Source organism: Triplophysa rosa, linkage group LG7, assembly GCF_024868665.1.
Source record: "Triplophysa rosa linkage group LG7, Trosa_1v2, whole genome shotgun sequence".
Taxonomy (NCBI): Eukaryota; Metazoa; Chordata; class Actinopteri; order Cypriniformes; family Nemacheilidae; genus Triplophysa; species Triplophysa rosa.
Window position 1 is genome coordinate 452420 of NC_079896.1, and position 23013 is coordinate 475432.

Below are 23013 nucleotides of genomic sequence, written 5' to 3' on the forward strand. Positions count from 1 at the left end.
TTTGACTCTATGTCACAGGTGAAAGCCATTAAAACTACATCTAACACAATGCTATTTTACTGCAGTAATAGTGTGGTAACTGGTATTATCTACCCACTGTCATAAAAAGAAACTTTGGAAGATTATTTTTATATCCGTACAATAACAGTTAACTGGAGTTTTATATTTTATTATAAATTATTAACCATGACATTTACCATATGAAAAGTACTTTCACACGGTACATTGATCTCAATACCATGGTAACACTATAGTACATTTTGGTAAGAGTTACCATATCCACATACGCTGTTTTTTACAAACTCAAAGATATTTTAAAGATCATCATAGTAGGACCGCTGTAATTTCAGCAAAATGTTTCCACAGTCACGCAACTCAAAATGCAATAAAACGAAAGACTTCAACCCAATCGTTCCTCTGACTGAAGATTAACTGTCTGAATAGTGTTTCCTCTGCGTTCATGACGCCGTGCGTTTGCACATGTCTTTTATATTTATCTTTACTTTCTCAATCCCTCACAGCACATCAGTTTCTATTGTATTGATCAAGTGAGGACAGGCAGCACTGGATAACCCTTGTTTTTAAGTTAAGTGCATTAGAAAGTATACGATATTATTGTTATATATTGTAATATATTATATACATCCTCAAATAAGTATACAATGCCATGCACAAGTAGTATTTAGGCCATTAATATATCAAATATCATACTACTAATATCACATACTTAGAAACAAATGTATATAGGATAATGCAATGCAAGTCGCTTTGGATAAAAGCGTCTGCCAAATGCATAAATGTAAGTGTAAATGTCCATTTATAATATATAAAATAATGTATATTAATGGTATGAATAATGACTGGGGACAGTGGGTCATGTGAAGTAATAGTTGAAGAATGAGACTCAGCAGCCGTCAGTGGATGAGATGAGATGATGAGATGAGATGAGATGATAAAGAGTGATGAAGACACACAGGTCACATTAGTGAAGAGGTCAGACAGGTTACTCACTGAATGAAGGTGTGGAGTGTGTCATTGCCTTCAGGGTTAACATCTGTGAAACCTTCAACCAGGACAGAAAACGAACAACAGTCAAGCTGACGTCTGTCTGTCTGTCTGTCTGAACTGACATTAGAGGTAAATCAATCAGCAAACCGTGTGTAAAGCAACATGTTTGATAGAAGAACTTTTGCTCAAGTCTCGTCTGTGTCTCAGGTATGTCTCCCGAGAGAAAGAGTCCGAAATCTGACAAATGAGCTTCAGAAGAGATGTCAACGATGTGTGAAACTGAGTCTGCAATCAAAAGTCAATCTTATTGAAGATCTCAATATCAACTCAAACATTTCTCATCAGACCCAGACGATTTGACCTTGACAGTCTACGTTCATTTACACCGTCCTCCACACTCTCCATGTGTCTCATTTGATTCTCATTTGTCTTTGGCATCACGATCATTGGACATCGGGACTGGCTCAGATGATTTGTAGAATATACAGTATGATATCACCCATCAGTGTAAAACTGGCACAGATCTTTGAGTCGGGTGTATTAGGGCAGTTGGTAAGAGATCTACAAATAGACCCGATACAAACCCAGAGAATGTGTCCAGCTATTGTTCTCTGACCTGTGTGTGCGTGTGTGTTCATACGTGTTCTCAGAGCACTTCTATAAGAACATGAACCTGACATATATGGTCATGTGATCTTATATATCATTGGGCTTCAGATTTAGGGGCGCGCAGTCGGTGGGCACAAACTCTGGGAAGCACTTCAGCGTGTCGTGACTAAAGGTAAGAGGAATATCTGCACTGTATATTCGACATCATTCAGTTTATAAAGAAGATGTAGTGACCCTGCTATTAACTCGGTGTGTTCAATTAAAGTTTGTCAAACATAAATTCTCTGCTCTGTATTTGATATATATTACATTTGACCATCTTTGATTTGTGCCAAACCGATACTGTGTATCTGACGTTTATAGCAGGGCAGTGATCTAAACATGTCAGAGAAAGAGGACGCCGAGTACGAGTAAGTGTGTGTTTATCGACCGCATGATAGATGTGAACACACATGAGAAACAAACTCATTACCCGACCGTAAACGCATGCCATTCGAGTTTAATACATGTGAATATTTCTTTTGCGATTATGTTTCAAACGTATTGCTGTTTCTGCTTTCTAGGGAGCAGGATGGTAAGTTTTCTTCTGTTTTTCTTGACAAAACACAAAATCCAGTGAGTGACAAGTTAAAGTCTCTTTCTGTTCCAGCGTGTGGCATAGGCGTAACCTAATGAAGTCAGGTTTAGTCCGTTAAATCAACGTTACCTCATGACATCTTTTTATAGTGCAGAGAAAGGTGTGAACATTATGGCTGATGAAAGCACACGTTCACATAAACCATCTAACAGTATGTGAAGTCTATTGATCGTGGCTAAACCCTACATCTGCAGGATTGTGACGCATACACACAAATGTCCAGAGATGAGATTTCGTTTAATAACGGGTTATTAAATATAATGTGTCATTGCCTGACGCTGTGTTAATAAAAGGGATAGAACGCACATTATTCACAGATATCGACACCTACCGAATTACTCTGTTCTCATGACTCATAATGATGCAAACCTCTGTGAATAAATCACTTCAATCCCTTCAACACTTTCGCTCTGACCCTAAAATATCACTTACATGGGTTGACTTCGTCAAAGTAATATTTTGGATTTAGCTTTATGTTCCTGACAAAACATTTGGAAAATGATTATGTCAGTTGCCACGATAAATGATAAATATGTAGTAAGTTTTAATATATCCTATAGTGAACTGTGGTTAATTTTAGTAGACTTTATTCATGTATACTACAGTATGCTGCAGTGTGAATTGGTGAATTGTCGTAAATACTGTATATAGATTAACATTAGTCATATTTAGTAGGAATTGAACTACTATAGTAAATAGCAAAGGACACTAGAGTGTGTGGTAAAGTTTAGTCACGAGATGTGTTGGCTCATACTGTAGCAAGGTTTTTCAGTCTGTGTTCTGGATTGGAGATGTGAAGTGGATCTGTTTGGGGCTGTTGAGAGGAGCACAAAGGCGTCTCATTCTCTCTCGAGTCCTGGCTCGACCTAAATGAGCCTCAGGTTTCCTCCCTCCAGTAGATCCGGTTTATACATCAGCTCATCTGACGCCGACAGAGAGAAATGTCACATGTACTGCCACTGAAGTTGTGTTGAAGAGAGATGAGTGTTCTGATGTCCAACAACACACGGAGAGAGCAGGACAGGGATTCGTGTGTGTGTGTTTCTGTGAGAGGGCATTTGAGCGTGTGTGTGTGTGTGTGTGCGTGCGTGCGTGTGTGTGATATCATGTTCTTTGGCATCAGATGGTGATATTAAAGTGAGGGTGTGTTCACAGGTGTAGCTGGATGGGTTTAAGGGTGGAGGATCTGCACTTTTCCCAAACGACATTGATTATGTAACGTCATTGAGCGACATCATCCACACGCCTAATGATGTATTGTGTCAATGAATGGGCCTGTTTCTCCACTCCACCGTCAAATCTCTGAAACTTAACAGTTCAATCTGGTTTAAGTGTGTCTGTGTTGGTGTTTAAATAGATATAAAAAAACCTCAATCAAAACATGTGGGTTTGGGTTAAGGTCAGTCTGTAAGATGATTTATATCAAATCAGTGTGTACGTGTGTTTGACACGCATGTGCTTGTATTCTCACCATCATGATGATGATGAAGACGATGATGTCAGAGGAGCTGGTGCTGGAGGAGGAGCAGATGGATGAAGATATTCCTGCTTTCACTAACCGCACGATGTTCTATAAAACATGTTTGACTTATTTCTCACCATAAAAGAAATGAATTCATAAACGTTGCATAAAGTGACATTATCATCATGACAATGAAACACATTTGAACCCAATTCTTCTTAAATCTATTAATATAAATCTCCTTTGAAGATTCTCAGCAATAAAATGAATCCCGTCTAGACAAAAACAAACAAATAACATGACGATGTCTTATGGTACAAATGATTAAAAGACAAGATTAAATCATTCATCTAATTATATATCATTTTGACACATCATTACAAAATTACGTATTGTTAAAGACTTCACTTTTTTCAGACAGGATTTCATTCAGAATTAGTAGCTACTCTAATGAGAATCGCCATTGAGAAATAACACCAAATAAAATATGTGCACACGACGCTTATGAGACTTTAGAGCAGGAATGTTCTTAATTGTCATGAAAATGTCAAATGTGCAAAATATGTCTTGTTTGTGAGGTTCACTCAAATAATTAATAATGAGAATAAAAGAATAACGCATGTGACTTTCAGTATAATATCTATTCTGGTGAGACGTCTCTTGGTGTTTGTGTTCTTGTTTCAGGGCTCGTGAAGGATCAAACGTCCGTTCGACAGCAAGCAGGTAAAAGGTTCAAGTTCAACATCCTTCAGCGAGAGTCACTATCACACATACATATAGTCATAAATGTCAAAGATTCAGCATATTTAGCAAAAGACTTTGAGCCTGAGATATTTTGAACAAGATGACCGACCAGTTCAGCAAGAAGAGAAAGCTTTTTGTTTGGATTCTTGTCTCTGTTAAGATCTTTCAAGCCGCTGAGGCTTGAGCTGCACGTTTGTGGTGTTTTGTGTCAAAAGCAGTTTTCATCTGGTTTTGTTTAGATGCCGTTGAAGAACCCGGAGAGGAAGGTAAATGTGATACCATCAGATCAATGCAAACAGGTTCTACCTGAAAATGAGCTGAAATATCCGAATGAACTCCTCGACCCCCGAACCACATCATCAAATAGTCCTAAATAATATATAGTGTATTTGATGTGTGTGTTTTTAAAACCTTTTCTTTCCTCTTAATGATCCAGAAGGAGCGAAACCAAAGCAAAAGTGAGTGTCATTTGGATCCTTCAGAATCCACACCATCCATGTGACAAAACGTTTACGTCTTTCTTGTTTTTGATTGTCTTTTTGTAAGACCCTTTGTACCAGCTATGGTTCCTCCTAAAATTCCTGATGGAGAGAAAGTTGATTTTGACGTGAGTACTTATAGATGTTTATTTTACACTGTTTATCTATCCATGCTGTAAATTATTGTGCAATGCCTGTCATAAATCACATGTTAAATGATCTGTATTTAGAGATTCCTACAGCACTGCAGTGCAGTTAAAATGTGTAATTAGCTCTTTAACCCTTTAAAAACATAACCTCAGGATATTCATCGCAAACGTATGGAGAAAGATCTGACGGAGCTGCAGACGCTCATCGAGGCTCACTTTGAGAACAGAAAGAAGGATGAAGAAGAACTCATCAAACTCACGCAGCGAATCGTAAGACCCCTTCATCTTTTAAAAAGTTCAACAACAAATGTTCAGCAGGGATGAATTGATTCGTCACTGTGGTGTGGTGAAACTCAGGAGAACCGCAGGTCGGAGCGCGCCGAACAGCAGAGGATTCACACCGAGCGAGAGAAAGAACGTCAGATCAAACTGGCCGTGAGTCTCTCAGAGAGGATGAGCTGTAGTATATAGAGCTTGTTAATCCACGTCACGCCGCCTTGAATGTTGCGCCATCTTGGGAGGATCGCTGCTGGTGCGTTCAATGCAGTGCTTTGTTTTTCTTGTTTGATTAGGAAATATAACTCTATGGTTGGTCGGTCTTGCCGTATTAAAAAATGCACTAGCATTACGCAGAGTCGTTCAGGACAATCTCCTGGTTCTTTCACTTCAAGTTCTCCATATATCAAACAAAACAAGCAACGGTACATATCAAAACAATAATAGCAGTGGAGTATGATCCTCCCAAGATGGCGGCGCCACTGCAACATAGGGCGTGACGTCAGCTTCACATTCTCTAAAGTGCACTTTAATCATCAGTAATTCGTTTTTTGTTAGGAGGAAAAGGCTCGAAAAGAGGAAGAAGAAGCGAAGAGGAAGGCCGATGACGATGCCAAGAAGAAGAAAGTTCTCGCAAACTTTCAGTACGCTGGATACATGCAGAGGGTACTGACATGTGCTTCAAATCACTCACTCACACACAACTCGCTCAACATTTCACAAAGCACACTGAATATACAACATATGAATACATAGTGAGAGATGTTATTTCACCATAAGCAATTCAAACTGTCGTCACACAAAGAGGTGACACGCTCAATTCGGTTAAAATCGTCCATCCAGCTCAGGACCAGCTTAAACCAGCTCAAGACCAATTTAAACCAGCTCAAACCAGCAAATGACCAGCTTAAACAAGCACAAACCAGCTACCATGCTTCAAAACCTACCTAACCAGCATATGCTGGTTTTTTCAACAGGACTGACATTTTCAACTGGATTGCCAAACCTTTTTGGCAGTCAAAATACCACACCGGATGTTATTTCCAGTGTGTTTGCATGCATTGTGGGGTGCGTAATATAGGTCATCTGGATTCATTTACAAAATGTACAAAGTTCAAATATTAAGGAAAACAGCAATGCAATTTATCTCAGGTAGGCAATAACACGAGAATACTGAAAGTGTCAACAATTTTTGCATAGAAAGAAAAGAAAATGTTTTTTTAATTCTCTATTTGCAAAATCTACAGACTGTACACATACTATCTACTATGCAATTATGAATACTTGTGTATTTATTTACTTTTTTCTGTCCAATTTTTGAAACGATCCTATGCGTTTTCTCAAGTCATTATTATTCATCGCTTCATGTTCTAAAAGGTGCATCATTATTTGTTAGGTAAGTTCTGCTCATTTCCAACGAGAAAGTTTCTAACTTATCAGAATCAGAATTCGACGGTTTGGTTTTTGTTGTATATTGAAGAACTTAAAAATCAACAAACTTTCTGTTTCCTTTCAGACGGACAAAAGAGGCGGACCGAAGAAACAAACCGAGAGAGAGAAGAAACGAACCATCCTCAGCGAGCGACGTAAAGAACTGAACGTTGAAAACCTCAGCGAGGACAAGCTCAGGTGAAAACACAAACACACAACATACATGACGAGCCTGTCCAGAGACTGTACAAGCAACATTGATCTTCATCGTGTGTGTTTTTATGCAGAGAGACGGCCAATGAACTGTGCAAGTGGCTGCGACAGCTGGAAGGAGAGAATTTTGACCTGCAGTTCAAACACACGCACCAGAAATATGAGGTAATTGTGTGACCAGAACACAGTGTTACAGAGGAAAGACAAAACATCAGCACCACACCCCTCTTGACTTTGGGTCTGTTCCCAAAGATTCACTTTGATTGACATGAGAATACAGCGAAATTGTGCGTCAGTGAATCATCTTCATTCTGAATCACGCTCATCATTTCTCTTTCACAGATTACTGTACTCAGAAATCGAGTCAGCGACCATCAGAAAACGTGAGTCATTTTCACACGCTGTTGATTTATAGGTCTGAGTCTGAACACAAATCAGATTTCTCACTCTGATGTTGCTCCTGTGACTTTCTAAGTGAGGCTCAAATCTGAAAAAAAAACATCATTTTAGGGGAATTCACCAGGTGCCTAATTTGTACGAATTCACACGATGTGATTGGATCATTTGAAAAGGGCAATGAGTAGCCCCGCCCCTAAACCAACCCTCTGAAAACAGATTGAATGGTGATGAGACGTTCGATCAAACATGACGTGGAATCTGGATGCTCTTAGTCACACGGCAAAATGAATTTCTTACTATTTTTCTCTTGTTCTCCAGTTCCAGAACTGAAACAAAAATGAATTTCGCGGGGAGCAAAATGATTTAAGATATAAAGGCTATATAAAGTCATATTAATATTTACATTTTAAGTTTAAATATCATTACATTTTATTTTATAATCGTATTTTATTGTATTTTAGATTACATTTTTATTTATTGATGTATATATATTTTTACGTTTCAAACGTAACCTTGATCATTTTCACAGAAAACAAGATTTCATATCAAAAGTTAATTTGCTTTTCAAGTTAACGTATCTTGATTTAAGAATGTTTAGATACCATATCTAGATATCATACATACATACATTCATTCATTTGGCAGACGCTTTTATCCAAAGCGAGTAACAACTAGGAGAGCATCTAAACATTTTGTCAACCCGCTAAACAGTAGCGTTAGTTCACAAGGCCATGCGACAAGAGGATTAAAGCTGGAGGAAGCAGAGAATGAACAAAAGTATTTTTTTGTTTGTTTTTTTGACAGACAGACAGACAGACAGACAGACAGACAGAGAGCGTTATTGGTTAGTCAAATAAATGTGGAACAGGTGTGTTTTGAAACTTGTGAAGGATGCTGCAGTCGGGATGGAGGCTGGTAGCTCATTCCACCACATCTAGTGATTGTGTAAAGAATTTATTTTCATCAGGGTGATAAATAGTGAGTGAGGATAACCTGTGATGAAACATAGCGACGGGTCTCCGTCAAGACTCATTTGAGACTCATGACAGCGCTCGGCTCATCTGGTGTAGACTCTCATGTTTCTTTCCTGAAGCAACAATTGACTCTTTGTTCTGATACAGAAACACAAAACTCCCACTATAAAAATACTCTAGTATACTTTAGTATTTACCATAGTGAACTGTAGTAAAGTTCATACCGATACTTTACACTTTAAAACAGCCGTTGCTGAGTCATATAAGCCATTTTCTGGGATCATTTAACCCAACGGTTGGGTTTGGCCCAACTCTCGGTTGAAAATAACCCAGCATTGAACTTTACCATAGTAAAACACCACGATACTGTTTGGCCTCCGTTTGCTGGAAAGGTACTTCAAAGAATACCACTGGACTTCATGCGAGTGTGCGTGGTATTAACATGGATTTAGCGTGCTATATTTTTATGATGCGCTGGTTGAATGCGGACAGCTGCAGAACGGTACGTCATGTGAAAATCTGCTGCTTCTATTTCAAACAGCTCACATCCAGCAGTCAAATGCGTTTAGATCTGTGTTGTTGTGTCTCTCGGGTGGACTTGCACGGACTTGCACGGGTGTTGTGTTTGTGTATAATCTGACTCTAGCAGAGAAGCTCAGTGCCATTGTGATGTTTAAGCAGGTTTGGAAAACACGGCGAGCAGGGCTTACTCAGAAAGGATTCGACCTCCCAGTAGCTCTGCACGCTTCTTCAGAGCCACGTAAGCCCACAACGAAAGCTCTTGTGAGTCCCGCGGGAGCTGGAAACGCTCTGTTATTCACTGGGAGTGTCAGAACACATCCATGATGAGGTCACACAGACCAGGGACCGGAAGAGTAGCGAGAGAGCGAGTGGAAGGATGAGAGATGATTTACTGTACACGCAAGCGCAATAAAGACGCTTGAAAGGGTTCTGGACAGCAGTGCCATAGAGGAAACATTTCTTCATTATCAAATGGCTCCTACCCTGTTTTTAAAGTGCAGAACAAATGAGCACATTACATTCGTTAAAGGTGGAGCTTGTTGTCCTACGTTCTATAAAATGCTTAGAACTGAATTAGAACCTAAATGGTTCAGTCTGAAGTGTTGGGAGAACCTTTGAAACATTTGATCCTTGTTCTTACCCTTGGGTCACAGATGAAAACAGACTCACGGGTCGCTTCTAAACGGATCAAGACGTCACAGAAAGAACTTATTCGCTTTCAATGGGAAAAGGCGTTCATCAAATCAAACCACGCTGTAAAACCCCCGCCATTTTACTGTTCTTTTTTTACAGATTTTTCACGTTTAATGTCCAAAAGCTCCTGTTGTTTTACAGTGTCAATATGGCTTTGTTATGTTTGCTGGTATAAGACCAGGGCCTAAAGCAAAACCAGCGGAGAACCACAGCCCAATTCAAAGCGAAACTGACTTTACGTTCTTACAGTTTCTCTATTTACAAATATTCATGTTTTTATAACTGACATGTTTTTTCTTCTTTAGTACCAAATGCTCTAGAAGCAAGAGAAGACTGAAGAAATGAAGCTGCTGCGTGACCAGAAATCTCAACCCTGGCAGACATGAAACCGTTTCAAAGCTTTTGTTTTTCTTCTTGCCTTGGTTGTGGAAGTGATGTGATATTGAATTATTAAAGCCGACACAAACTAATGCTGTTGAAAACTTTATTGAACTTTACTGAGAGCTGAAATATGACAAACTTATGCCCACCCATAATCTTATAACCATAATACATGTGAATATGAGAACATGAGATGCAAATGAGCCAAAGAAAACAACCTTAGAGTTCAATCACTCACTGGTCATATGATATATGAATCTATATCTCTCTCTCTCTATATATACGGTATGAACTTGCACAAACACGTCTGCCTGTAACACTTGAGAACCAAAATGACATTAAAGAAATGCAAACAGATCGTAAAGAGTAACAAACAACATGGCTGTGCTGAAAAAAACTAAAAATTGAGAAATAAAAATATCATGTTCCTATCACTGTATTTGACATTGTTTGCTAAACAAAAAGTGTCTACTTCCCCTAAAGAAAAAAGCTTTTAATTCTTACCATTGTTCTGAAATTCTTAACCAGAATTCAAATGTAATGCAATAAAACTGTCGTCTTTCTGTCATGTTGTCTGTCGGCGTGCCGGTCAGTCGATGACCTGAAGAGATCTGAAAGCTGCTGATGTCGCATCATTCACAAAAGTCTTCTTATCCATCCCTTGCTGTAAATACACAAACACAAAAATCATCGTCACTATCATCACGTGTCATTTCTGCATCACAAAAGTGCAATAGTGACCGAATGCTCTCGAGTCTCGCCGTCTGCCATTGGTCGGACAAACTGATATTGAGCACATATTCTTGTGTGAGCTGCTTCCATGAAACCAACATGATGGATGTTTCAATGGAAACCAGTAAGGTTAGATTCCTCACACGGGTCATCTGGACACACACGCCCTTCTCTTTCTCTGCGGTGTCTGCAGAAATGGCGTCATGAGGTGTGGCTGAATTTTAACTGTAAGTATTCTCACACTGTCTGAGTTACACCCAAATTCTAATCCTTACCTCCCTGACACACACACACGCACACACATGTCTGGTTTATTATCCCCGTGGGGACAGTCCATAGGCGTAATGTTTTCTAGACTGTACAAACTGTATATTCTATCCCCTATCCCTAACCCTAAACCTAAAGATCATAGAACACTTTTTGCATTTTTAGATTTGTAAAAAATATTGTTCTGTACAATTGATAAGCTTTTGTGCCCATTTGTCCCCATGTGTTGGTGTGCATTCAGGTTTAGGTCCCCACCGGGATATACAAACATGAACGCACACACACACACACACACTCGACCTCAGGCATGTCTTACAGAGACGCCATCCCTCATGATTATCACATTTACTTCATTCATGTTTATACTAAACCAGAGCGTGTGAGAGCCGGTTTGGAAGGAAACATTTCTCTCTTTGTCTTTTTTATTGCTATTTTACAAACTCTTGAAATAAACGTTTCAACAAGATATTTTTTCTTTAAAGGATAAAAATTCTAAATGAGTATTTTTCTTAAATTACAGGTTTTTTACCTTACTCCATCTGCAACTTTTTAAAGCATAATTCTTACAACGGTTTACGCATAAAACTAATACAGTAAGAAAAATAAATTTCGAAGCTATTCTGAAAACCCAGTTATATTATCAAAATATGATATTATTATTAAATATTTTTCAGTAAAGTTGGATAAAAAATCCAGATGAAGAATGCAAATGCAATATTAAAAGACCCCTTGAGATTTAAATGTGGAATAAGTGATTTTATTTTAGAGATTGAGTTTGTTATTTTACGGGTGGAGAAATGAAGTGTAGGGGTGTTGGTTATAGATTTCAAATATCAACAGCGTTTTTCTGATATAAAAAGGTTCTTGTGCTGGAAAAGCATCATGATGTTTAAAACTAATGACTAATGGAACACACTACAAGATTTTTAAAATCTGAACAGATTTTTTTAAAACTAGACATCCTACACTTGCAGACTTTTTGAAAGTTTCAGATAGAAACACACTAACTGATCAAACCTGCAGACTGGCAATCTGCAGTCCGGACTGAAAATCGGAGCAAAAGTCTTGTACACTTAGGTTTCTCTTTAAAGAAATGCAGTCGTACCGTTTTAAGAAAGCTCTGAAAGCTCTTATCTGACCACAGACTGTGCAGCAGAACTCCTGCGGCTGTGCTGGACTTTGGCAGAGATCTAAACAATCAAACAAACAGGAGAGAAGAAATAAAAAGACTGTAGAGTAAAATCATGCAGTCAATGAATTGTGTTTTGAACACTCACATCATGTTTCTACTCATGCCGCTGAGACCGCTGATCAATCCAGGATTTATTAAACTCTTGCCCAACTCAGGATCAGCTTTTAACATGGAGTGAGCGCTGTGAAGAGCCGTCGCCATGGTGCCGTCAAACTGAGGCGTGGAATCGTTCTTTGTCAGCCCTGAATTCACAAAGCCCACCAGCTGAGGTAAACTCTGACGGGCTTGAACAACAGAACGAACTCATCAAAACACAACGCTTACAACCTTCAACTGACACACACGCAACTTTATAACCACACTGAACACACATCTATAGGACAGGTCATGACAAAGATCTACAGTAATAAGAAAATACGATAAATACTTAAACGACGCACCCATGAATCCCCACCAACCCTTTCTTGTGTCAGCTGTCAAATACTGTATGTGACAAGCTGTCAAGAAGTGGAGTGAAGGAAAAACACACCCCTCTAGAAAGCGTACGTGTGGTTGTTTAGCTCGAGGACATCGGCTCACCCATGTTTCTGTTTCCTGTACGTGTTGATCTGGACAGATTCCCCAGCAGAGCGATGGCGCTGTTCTGAAGCGCAGGATTGGTCGACTGCACCAATGGACTGATGTGTTTCAGACCGTTCAACTTGTGTACAACTGTATGACTCAACACATTTGATACCTGACAACAAAACAAGATATAAAACAAACAGATTTATGAGTAATGTTCACAACAGCACACAATAAAATACAACTACTTGCATGCAGCTGATTGCTACCCTGATAGCACACATATATCTGGCTTACGTCTATTTGACGTCTGCAAGACATAGTTTGCTCATGTGCAATACGTCTCGGAGACGTCCGCTGTCAGACGTCATATAGACATCTAGAAGATGTTTATGATTTAGAATGTATGTAAAGCTGCTCTTCCTAAGATGTTTAGCAGATGTTTTTACACAGCAGATGTATCCCGGGTCTTTAGCAGACGTATTACAGACGTACAGACGTCTCCGAGACGTATTGCAGATGTAAATGCAGACGTCAAATAGACGTAAGCCAGATGGAGTGTGTTATCAGGGTTCTGCAAATTCTAAACAAACTGTGACTGCATCAAAGAAGACCAAAGATAAGTACGAGATAATCCACAGCTAGCCACGCATTAAAAGGTTTTAATAGGCCAAGAACCACCCGACGCGAAGCACATTGAATCCCTTTAATGCACACCCTCCAGCCAATCCGAATCTAGGAGCACTTTTCCACCATCGTGCCGAATCGTTCTCCTTGCTTAATCGTTCCACTCCGTGCCGATCCATGCCAGCCGGTACGTAAATGGTTTCATTTTCCACCGCAGGGCTGATAACGGAAATTTTTAGAATGTAAACACTGTAAACACTGCGTGCATTCATTAGCACGATTCAGCACGGTTATAGAACCGAGAACAGTTTGTAATCGTGTCGTGTGGAACCGTTTCAGACTGTGCTTAGATGGTTCGGTGCGATGGTGGAAAAGCGCTCGTACTATACCAACAGACTGCGGTATAACATTTAAAATAAAAGATAACATTTTAAACATAATTTCATTTGTATTTTTCCATAGTTTATTATTTTTATAAGATGTGGAAAATATGAGTATAACTGAGTAACTCTAATCTCAAATATTTAACAAATCTATATGTAGGTTGAACGTTTAAAGTTTACAAACACTTGAGTAAAATAAAATTGTATAAAAATATAAATGTTTTCATTGCAAACTAAAATTGTATTATTTAAAAACGTCAGAAATAAATGACTGAATAATGACAAAAGAGCAGCCAATAAGAGCTGCTTTTTAAAAAATGGTTTCAAAATCATCTCAGGGCGAGACCTCAAAAAGCTGCTTGATAAAATGGGAATTTTAGGCAAAAGTCGACTATACGGAAGATGCTAAAATATAACATTTTGATTTCGATTTTTTGGTCCCAACATAATTCTCATATTTCTCTTAATGTTCCACAGTTTTGATAAGCTTCCTTAATTGTGATCAAATGTGACAAAATCAAACAATATGAATTAGTAAATGAGTAAGTGTTCGTAAAGGTTCGACACACATATACAAAATATCTATATAAAACCAGAATGCTCTGAATGAATGTTGTAACAGGTCAATGCACGACGTGAATGAAACGATTAATGCTGATGAATCTGAAGACTGAAGTTGCGATGGATATACTGTACAGTGTCATGAGATGGATGTGTCATTGTGTACGTACGATGCCGTCATTGGCTGTGAGGTTCTGCAGCGCTCCACAGCTGGCCTCAAGTGTGGCGTCTCTGTCACTGGAGCTCAACAGATCCAGATACATCTGCAGGGCTTTAGAGTGAAACAGCCAGCTGAGGCCTTTAGGATTATTGTCCTCCATCACTGGATAGTCAAAGACGTTCTGCAACACACCAATGAAGAATCACACTGCGCTCGTTCATGAGACAAAGCATTTGCTGGAATAAACCGTATGCGTTGTTTACATGAAATACTACTTATTGTGTGCAACTGAATATTCATTAACAGGTTTCCTAAGCACCAACAGAGAGTCCCGCCCCATCTCACACCGTTGGTCACACCAGCGTTTGCTGTGTCGGTCAGGTCAGGAGCGGTCGGTGGCACGTAAACGTGTGTGTGATGTAAACGTGAGGACGAACCTCCTGCTGGACTTTTTGACTCTGTGAGCTGAAGCAGCCGATGGGGCCGGCTTCGGAAGAGCTGGTGCGCTTACGGGCGTGACTGGCCAGAGCGTTCATTTTAGTAAAGGCTGAGGGCATCTCTGTTTCCAGCTGATATGTGAGGTTATGAAGAATACAAACACAATTCTCCAAAGCCTGCAAACAAAAGTACCACAAATATTAACACACATTCAGTCTTCATATCAACGTACTGCTGTGATATCTCAAATAACATAAGCATTTCTACTAATATATATATATTTACTGTAATGCTGCTTTGCAACCATTCAAAATCCAATGCTTGTGTATTTTATCATGCGTGCAGTTTCAACAAATATTAACATTAAATGAAGCTATCGATTTATCACATCATTCTGTAAGAAATTCATTTAAAAAGAAAGAAAGATGTGTGTAGAAAAGAGAGAAGAGTCACAGCATCCACAATTGACTGTCCATTTACACTTCTCTCATTCACACACTGGAAACAGTTGAAAATCTAAAACGTACATTTTTCTCTCTAACCACACAGAAAGCTCTTTTTTCTTGGTACAAGTTTTAAACAAATAGTAATTAGCAAATGGGAGTAAAAACATGAAACGTTTGTTTACGATTAAATCTGATATTTCACTTACACTGACTTTTCATGCTAATATATGTCATGAATAAATTAGTCAGCTACACAACTGCACAACTACACAAAAACATATCTGCCTTTGGCCAAGTGCAAGTTTGTTCGGCTGGATATAAAATCCAACACACCGTTACAATTGTTTAGAAAACTGACAAGCTGTAATTACTGATAAATGCAATCAACGTCTTCTTTATTTCTCACACAATAATTCCAGAGAACAAACAGTAAATGTTCAAACCGGCTGTCAAGGTTTTGCCTGTAGAATAACGGTGAGTAATGCACCTTTATAGTTTTTTAGCGACATCAACAGTTTCATGTTTTGACTGTTGGAAACGCCCGGTTATCTTACACACCAGGTTTAAATGAGTCAGTCCACACACACACACACACACACACACACACACACACACACACACACACACACACACGCACACACTTTGGTTGACTATCCCCGTGGGGACAGTCCATAGGCGTAATGCACACGCACACACACACACACACACACACACACGCACGCACGCACGCACACACACACGCACACACACACACACACACACCTGGTTATCTGGTGTGTCGTTATTAATGCAGGTCTCTGTGTATCGCATGAGAGAATCGATCAGTCCTTTACAGTTGCGCATGGCCTGACGATTGGCCAGTTTAGAGGAACTCAAGTTTCTGTTGAAAAAACAAAAGACACGACGTCAATCTCCGTTTATGTTCTCCCAGATTCCTCAAAGTATAACAAACAGATGTTAGACAAAGGCGTAAGCCAATTTAAATGTTTATATGCAAAATCCATCCACTTTCTCTGTACTCTGTACTGACGGGAAAACATGAAGAGACCATTTCAAATGTAATCATCATTTCTAGAGGTATTGTGGTCATTTCAGTCCAGTGTCCGTTAAATTTCAACCAAATCAAACTTCAGGAGTGACATAAAGTCATCCAACAGCAACGTGAACACTGTGAGAAAAATCCAGGTTATCACATAAAAAATCATTTAGATTTTTTCCTAAATACATGTAGAAATATGAGTGTTGTGTTGATTAAAAGTGAATGTGAATGTGTTTTCTTTACAGTATTTGAGGTCTGAAAAAACACACAGCATCTTGACTGTAATTTTCAGTCAAAAAAAAACTGTAAGTTTCTCCAGATTTCATTTTCTGCAAATCAATGCAAATAGAAACAATATTTTGATTTGAAATTGGGTAGAAATATTGACAGTAGTTCACAGAATGAAACAAAAATAATTATTTTACCTAAACGCACACCTACAAAAAGTCCATTTTAAAATTAGAAAAACACTCTCTGAAATGGTCTCTTATTTTTTCCGCGGATGTGTGTATATATATATATATATATTTGAAGAGTTTGGTTCATAAATGAGATTTAAAAAATGTTTTTTTTCAAAAATCATGTTTTTATTATGTTATGTTTTCACTGTGTTAGTTAGCTGTATTTTTGAGTAATTATGGCGTCGATCAAAACAAACCAACTGCAGTTTGATTGATATGAATTGGAATGCACAATAAAAAAAGCATGATTTTTGAAAAATATATATTTTTAAATTTAATTTAAAAAAATGTACATCTCATTTTGGAACCAAACTGTTCATGTATATATATATATATATATATATATATATGCTATCTGTATAAATTAATTTGCAATATATTCTCCAGAAACAAGTCAAAACATGGTAAATCACTTTTGTCAAAATGTTTTAAGACAAAGATACACTTTAAAAAAATAACGTCTTACTCTGTATACATTATTGTTTTTAAACTTGATTTTTTCAATCTTAAGTCAAAACATATTTACTTAAAAAGCAAAATGACTTAAGAAATGAGTTGATATTCTTGTTTTCTGAGAATTGTTTTCTGCAGTGTACAGATTAAGAAAATGATTTCCTGAAGGGACAACAATCACTTTTCCTTCACGCCCTGGTTAATGATGCAATAATGTAATGCAAACACACACAAATGTAGTTTTAATATTTGATCCGGCTACATTGAGCTGTGAGAACAGAAGCAGAATATCAAGCGTCACACACTGAAGTGTTGTAAGTCAAGAGGTGTTTCTCTCGTCGACAGCATCACACACACACACATCAGTCATCATGTTGTCATACCTCAGACAGGCCGTGGTGTTGAGGAGGACCTCTGGAGAGACCATTGTTTGGTCTGTGCTGGATGAGTACGGCTCAAGAACTTTCTCTGTGAGCGCTGGCAGAGCCGTACGGAGAAGATCAGGTTTGATATGATCTGCTGAAGACAGATTCCACAGGAGACCTGTACACACGCACACACACACACACGCGCGCACACACACACACACACACACACACACACACACACACACACACGCACACAAAACATTTATCCTTCTTAAACTGAACACTAAATACAACCCGGTTGTTAGATTATTGTTTCAAATCAATCATTAACTCTTTTATGAACACACATCTCATGAATATTTTAAGAGTTGAATATTTTTTTAAATGGAGTTATCTCATTTTGGAACCAAACTCTTCATTTGAACACTGGTGAAACTTTACAACAAGGTTCCAATAATGTCTTAATGCATTAAATGACATCGACTAACAAACAACAAAACAGCCTTTTTACAGCATTTCTTCATCTGTTTTGCTGTTATTCTTCATGTTAGTTCATGCAATTTGCAGACTAAATGTCCTAAAAAGTGTTTGAAATGAAACGTTCCCGAGTGATCGAGTGTTTCTGAAAATCCAAACTGCAGATCATGAACACTCCAATTACCCACAATTCACTGTGAGAGGAGTTTAGTGACGCTACACTGAACTTAGAATAAACCCATCACAATGTGTTAGTTATCTACTTTATACTTGAATAACCTAGCACAAGTCTGACATCATACACACATTCTGGAAGGGTGTTCAAACAGGTTTTAGTTGATTTCATTCATTCAAGAGGAAGTCTGGACTGTTTGTTCTTCAGCGTTCGCTGTTTACTTTCCTGTAAGTGATGTGAGAAAGTTCTGACGCCCATTGATAACATTACACACAGTTCCACGAACTGATCTGAGACACATTAGAGAGGGATGTCATGTACCTGTCAGGTGTTTGTGCGTCTCGTCACTGCTCTCTCCCAGCAGCTGAACTACTTTAGGAATTCCTCCGGCGCGATGAACTTCATCTTTGTTTGGTTGGTTTTTAAAGATGGCGTTGCGCAGCGCAGCGGCAGCGGTCTCATGAATCCGAGGACTGGGGCTGTTTAACAGGTCTATCAGAGGAGGAATTCCCTTCAGGGTCAAAACCTGACACACACACACCGCATCACTTCATGTGAAACAAGATTTGGTCATCAGAGAAACGTCATCTTCACACATTTTAAGGGGGAAGAACGAAAAGCAGAGCGGGTGGAGACACTAAATATGATGGCGTCCTTTAGAAACAACGGTACATGTTACAGCACGATGCTTCATGGTATGATACACGTGTTGAGAACACACACACACACCTCTTGTTTGGCTTTCTCATCAGTGAAGGTGCTGTGCTGAATGTACGCGGCTCCACACAACTGATGATTCTCATCCGGACTGAACAAACACTCCACCGCCTCCTTCATCGTCATATCAGACATCAGTCGCTCTGTGTTCATACTGCCCACAAATCAGTGAGAGAGAGAGAGAGAGTGAGAGAATGAAGTTACTCATCAGTTTATCACAGATTAAAAAACTAGAAAACTATCAAAAGCCCTAATGCTATTTAAAAAATACTGTAAAGTGAACACAAAAAATACTACAAAAGTATAAAAAATACTAAAAGTATGAATGAAAGTTTTGTTATTCATACTGATGCTACTAGCATGGACAGTAAAACATAACAGTATGTAACAGTAGTGGTCAAATAATGACAATGATAAATACTATGAATAAAAACACTACTATAAACATCCGTCAAAACACTATAACTAGCAGGAGTGACTAGTGTTCATAATAGTGAATAAACAGAATTTATAGAGTGAAAGTGTTTAAATGAAATTAAAGTGCATTAATGAAATCAAGTTGAAAGGTTAAACTCACGCGTAGCCACCAGTTTGTCCAGTCTTGGGGATTGACATTCTGGAATCTCCATTGGATTGAAGGGAAGAAGTCCGTCTCTTGACGGGCTGAACGGTGCTAACTCTATTCATGCTGACAGTTCTTCCGTACGTGCCGTTAGCAACAGCCTGGTGAGTTTGTTTGTATAAAGGATGAGCCATCGTCTTCTCAGCCCATTCTGAGGAGTATCTGCCCATGCCGGCTTGGCTTCGTTGGGCAGTGCCGCCATTGGCCGTGGAGTAAAAGCCCAGATCCGGAGCGCTGCGGGTGCCTTTAGAGACGTACAGACTGTTGGGTTGGGGTTGGGTAGGGAGGGTTTTTACAGGAGCGTACAGAGGTCCTTCTTTCCTCGAGCTCATGCTCATATGAGCGCTGCTGGAGTTACGGGAGTTCATGGACTTGCGTACAAAGTTTTGCCTTTGCTTAGCCTGAACAAACAAACATGTGATGATGTCACGTTAACAGCAGCAATCAAACCCTATCTGTAACTTTATACGATACACTTGAAACATACAATGATCCGTCTTCCATTTCAAGCTGAATATACATCATTTGTGACAGATCAATTCAGCTAAACTAGCCGACCTAAAGAGAAACTTCTCAGAACAAGTTCTCTAAAATTTCTCCTAAGCTTTTCTTAAAGTTAGCAGACTGTTCTTGCAGTAACGTTAAAAAAGCATTTTATAAACATTATGTGTCATTGCAATGCATGTTTTTAAAAAGGCGGGTATGAAAACGTTATTCTTACATTCGTTTACAAAATTCTGAAATATTTCCTTGCTTAATCTAAATATATACGCATATTTTAAGAATTACAACTAAATGAAAACTCTTGGTATAAAAGTTTAAAATAAATAAATAAAAAATTCACAACCTTTAAACTTTTGGAGAGCCCATTACTCTACTACAGACTGTAAAAAATGGTTGGTTCAACTTAAAAAAAAATGTTAATATTAGTCAATTCAACAAGAAATTCATCGAGTTAACAAAGATTTTTAAGTTGAATCAACAAAAAAGACATATTTGTTTACAGTGTATATTTCATTCCTATATTCTTACAAGCGCACAAACCTGTACTGAATATATCCTGAACAATTTGACATTTGACCTGAATATGTGTCTGGTTTATGTCAGATCAACAGTTTTGTTCTAATGTTTGCCGTCATAATGCAGACGAGAGGAAAAATCCTTTCTGAGAGAACGCCTGACCGTGTCTGTTCATAATTGACACACAAATCATTTACAGAAGATTTGTACACAACATTACATGCCTCACTGGAGGAAAGCTAAGCTTTTTCTTAAATGTAGATGTCTTTAAGATTCCTGTGGCTACACCCAAACATGAAGAAGGGTTGGCAGAACAGCTACAGGCCCGGCGCTTTGGTAACACAACACTCGCATGAGTCATAAACACGGAAGAAGAGGAGAGGTTTGATCGAACTCTCAAGCACAAGAATCGAACAAGAGAAACTGTTTTAAAACCGTTGAAGTGTAAGTGTGTAATAGTGTTGAGTGAATGTGTGAAGGACACAGATTTTTTCTTCAACGTTCCACTGCCATGAAACCTTACGTAAATGAACTGGATTGTCCTCTCGACTATTGTTCTTTGAGTAAAATAGCATTCCAAATCTAGAAAGCTCTCCCTTAAACCTGCTGTTTTGTTATAAGCAACAGACCGTTTGACACTTTACACAGTTTCCATTGTTATCTGACCAGATGAGATAAAGAGCTGATAAAAGGTGAAGAAAACTAGCTTTACGCCGCCCGCTGTGAGAAACACGACTTCGAGTCAAACTCAGTGAAGCTTTACCCCATTGGTCATAGTGTTTCCTCTGTTGATGGAGGGTCCGCTGAGAGCCGAAGCAGACGACAGCTTGAAGTCATAAAACACACTGTCACTTTCAGGGCCTAAAGGTGCGGAAAACACAAACACCTGACATTTACACGTCTGACGTATTTACAGGTTCTTCATGAAACACATTTAGAAATGCTTTAATACAGAGAAATCTTTCGCTTTTGTACTTGCAATGTAAAAATAAGCATCAGGCAACTTCTATATTAACTCATTTTATTTAAGTCAAAAGATTTTGTTTGACCCAATTAGCTACATTTTAAGGGTCAGATCAGACATGAGTCAAAAAGTGAACCTTATTCATATATCATTTGTTTATATCATATTTATATTATTATATATTTGATGTTTTCCTGCCATTTGGGATTGTTGCGTTGGGATGGTAATGAAATGCGTCTAGAAGTGTTTTGTCACTGAACACTTTCTATGTACCCTGGGATAAAAATAAATAAAATGATAAAAAGCAAATGAAACTATTGCATCCATTCATCTATATCTTCATATGACAGATTTAGATGAATTAGCTGTGGCGTGGTGTGTTTTGTTGAATAATTCTGGAAAAAGTATTTGACTGAAGTTTTGGGTAAAGTTATAAAATGGACCGTTGTTGTTTGTTTGTTTGTTTGTTTGTTTGTTTGTTTGTTTTGAATAAGGAACCACGAATGCAGTACACAAACCGAGTGTGTCGTCGTTGGCTCGGAGGCTTTTACTGGTGAGTACACATCCAGACAGGATCCACGCAGGGATATTTCAGAAATGACTATAAATCATCTGCAACTTTCACTGACAATCTAAACTTTTGCTGCAAATCTTTGTCATATAATCAGATTAAAAAGTACATAAATATATGATCATGAAACATGCCTTTAAACACGACATTAGCCGTATGCAAACACAATGAAACTCCCAAGCGCGTTGTGAGTGAAAATCAAAAGTATGTTGGTACAACCATAACTACATTTGTTGTGAAATAGATTGCCAGAATGAACTCACTGGTGGGTGAAGGGAGTCCAGAAACACTTTTACTGCTGTATTTCGACTTGCTTCTCTTGATGGTGCAGACCTGATCCAGAACTCTCTGTTGCGCAGATCTCATTTGATGATCCGAGGGCAAAGCCAGCGACGTGTCCTCTACATGTCCCAAAGACAGCGCTGATTTAAAAGGTTCTGGCATCATTTTGCTTTTGTCTCCGGTCAGAGACAGGTGAGGTCCAATGCGTAAAGCTGCAACTATCTGCTCCGTCTGGCTGCTCTGTGATTGCTATGGGTTTTGAGTCACAGGTGGACCCGCCCTGATCCACGCCCGTGTGACGCCCGACAGGTGGACGAAACTCTGGCGGTTCTCGTCTGGAAAAAGCGCAATTACGCGTTACGAAGTGGCTTTAAGTGTCGCCGTCATCACTTTTAATAAGGATAATGGATATGTTTCACAAATCGCACATGCATCAAACACAATACATGTCATGTAAATGAGGAGGAGCGCAGTTGAAGAGGCTGTGCTGCTGTGGTGTCGGCTGAAGGGCGTTTAT

The 23013-nt window shown here is 38.7% G+C and overlaps 2 protein-coding genes across 2 annotated transcripts; one reads left to right on the forward strand and one right to left on the reverse strand.

The window, feature by feature from the left end:
- Window positions 1-1998: 1998 nt before the first annotated feature.
- Window positions 1999-10016, forward strand: tnnt2b (troponin T type 2b (cardiac)). Its single transcript, XM_057337788.1, has 14 exons — window positions 1999-2027; window positions 2181-2191; window positions 2344-2354; window positions 4328-4439; window positions 4700-4726; window positions 4897-4918; window positions 5007-5067; window positions 5242-5358; window positions 5446-5523; window positions 5923-6030; window positions 6881-6993; window positions 7083-7173; window positions 7351-7391; window positions 9902-10016. The coding sequence occupies exons 1-14, from the start codon at window positions 1999-2001 to the stop codon at window positions 9939-9941; spliced, it is 861 nt and encodes a 286-aa protein (XP_057193771.1). The 3' UTR covers window positions 9942-10016.
- Window positions 10017-10066: 50 nt separating this feature from the next.
- pkp1b (plakophilin 1b) lies at window positions 10067-22779 on the reverse strand. The gene is made up of 13 exons (XM_057337146.1): window positions 22478-22779; window positions 21443-21540; window positions 19615-20060; window positions 19050-19191; window positions 18642-18846; window positions 17684-17843; window positions 16110-16227; window positions 14901-15077; window positions 14474-14644; window positions 12748-12904; window positions 12254-12452; window positions 12082-12166; window positions 10067-10641 (listed from the first exon to the last, which is right to left on the reverse strand). Exons 1-13 carry the CDS (start codon window positions 22659-22661, stop codon window positions 10567-10569), a joined length of 2217 nt encoding a protein of 738 aa, XP_057193129.1. The 5' UTR covers window positions 22662-22779; the 3' UTR covers window positions 10067-10566.
- Between the last annotated feature and the right edge of the window lie 234 nt (window positions 22780-23013).

Coding starts and splice junctions, on each gene's coding strand:
- pkp1b (XM_057337146.1), bottom strand. CDS start 22,661: ATGATGCCAGAACCTTTTAAATCAGCGCTGTCTTTGGGACATGTAGAG. Junction 20,061..21,442: donor GAAACACTATGACCAATGGG/GTAAAGCTTCAC, acceptor TTGTTTGTTCAG/GCTAAGCAAAGGCAAAACTT. Junction 12,167..12,253: donor GGCATGAGTAGAAACATGAT/GTGAGTGTTCAA, acceptor TTGATTGTTTAG/ATCTCTGCCAAAGTCCAGCA.
- tnnt2b (XM_057337788.1), top strand. CDS start 1,999: ATGTCAGAGAAAGAGGACGCCGAGTACGA. Junction 4,919..5,006: donor GGAGCGAAACCAAAGCAAAA/GTGAGTGTCATT, acceptor TCTTTTTGTAAG/ACCCTTTGTACCAGCTATGG. Junction 6,994..7,082: donor CTCAGCGAGGACAAGCTCAG/GTGAAAACACAA, acceptor GTTTTTATGCAG/AGAGACGGCCAATGAACTGT.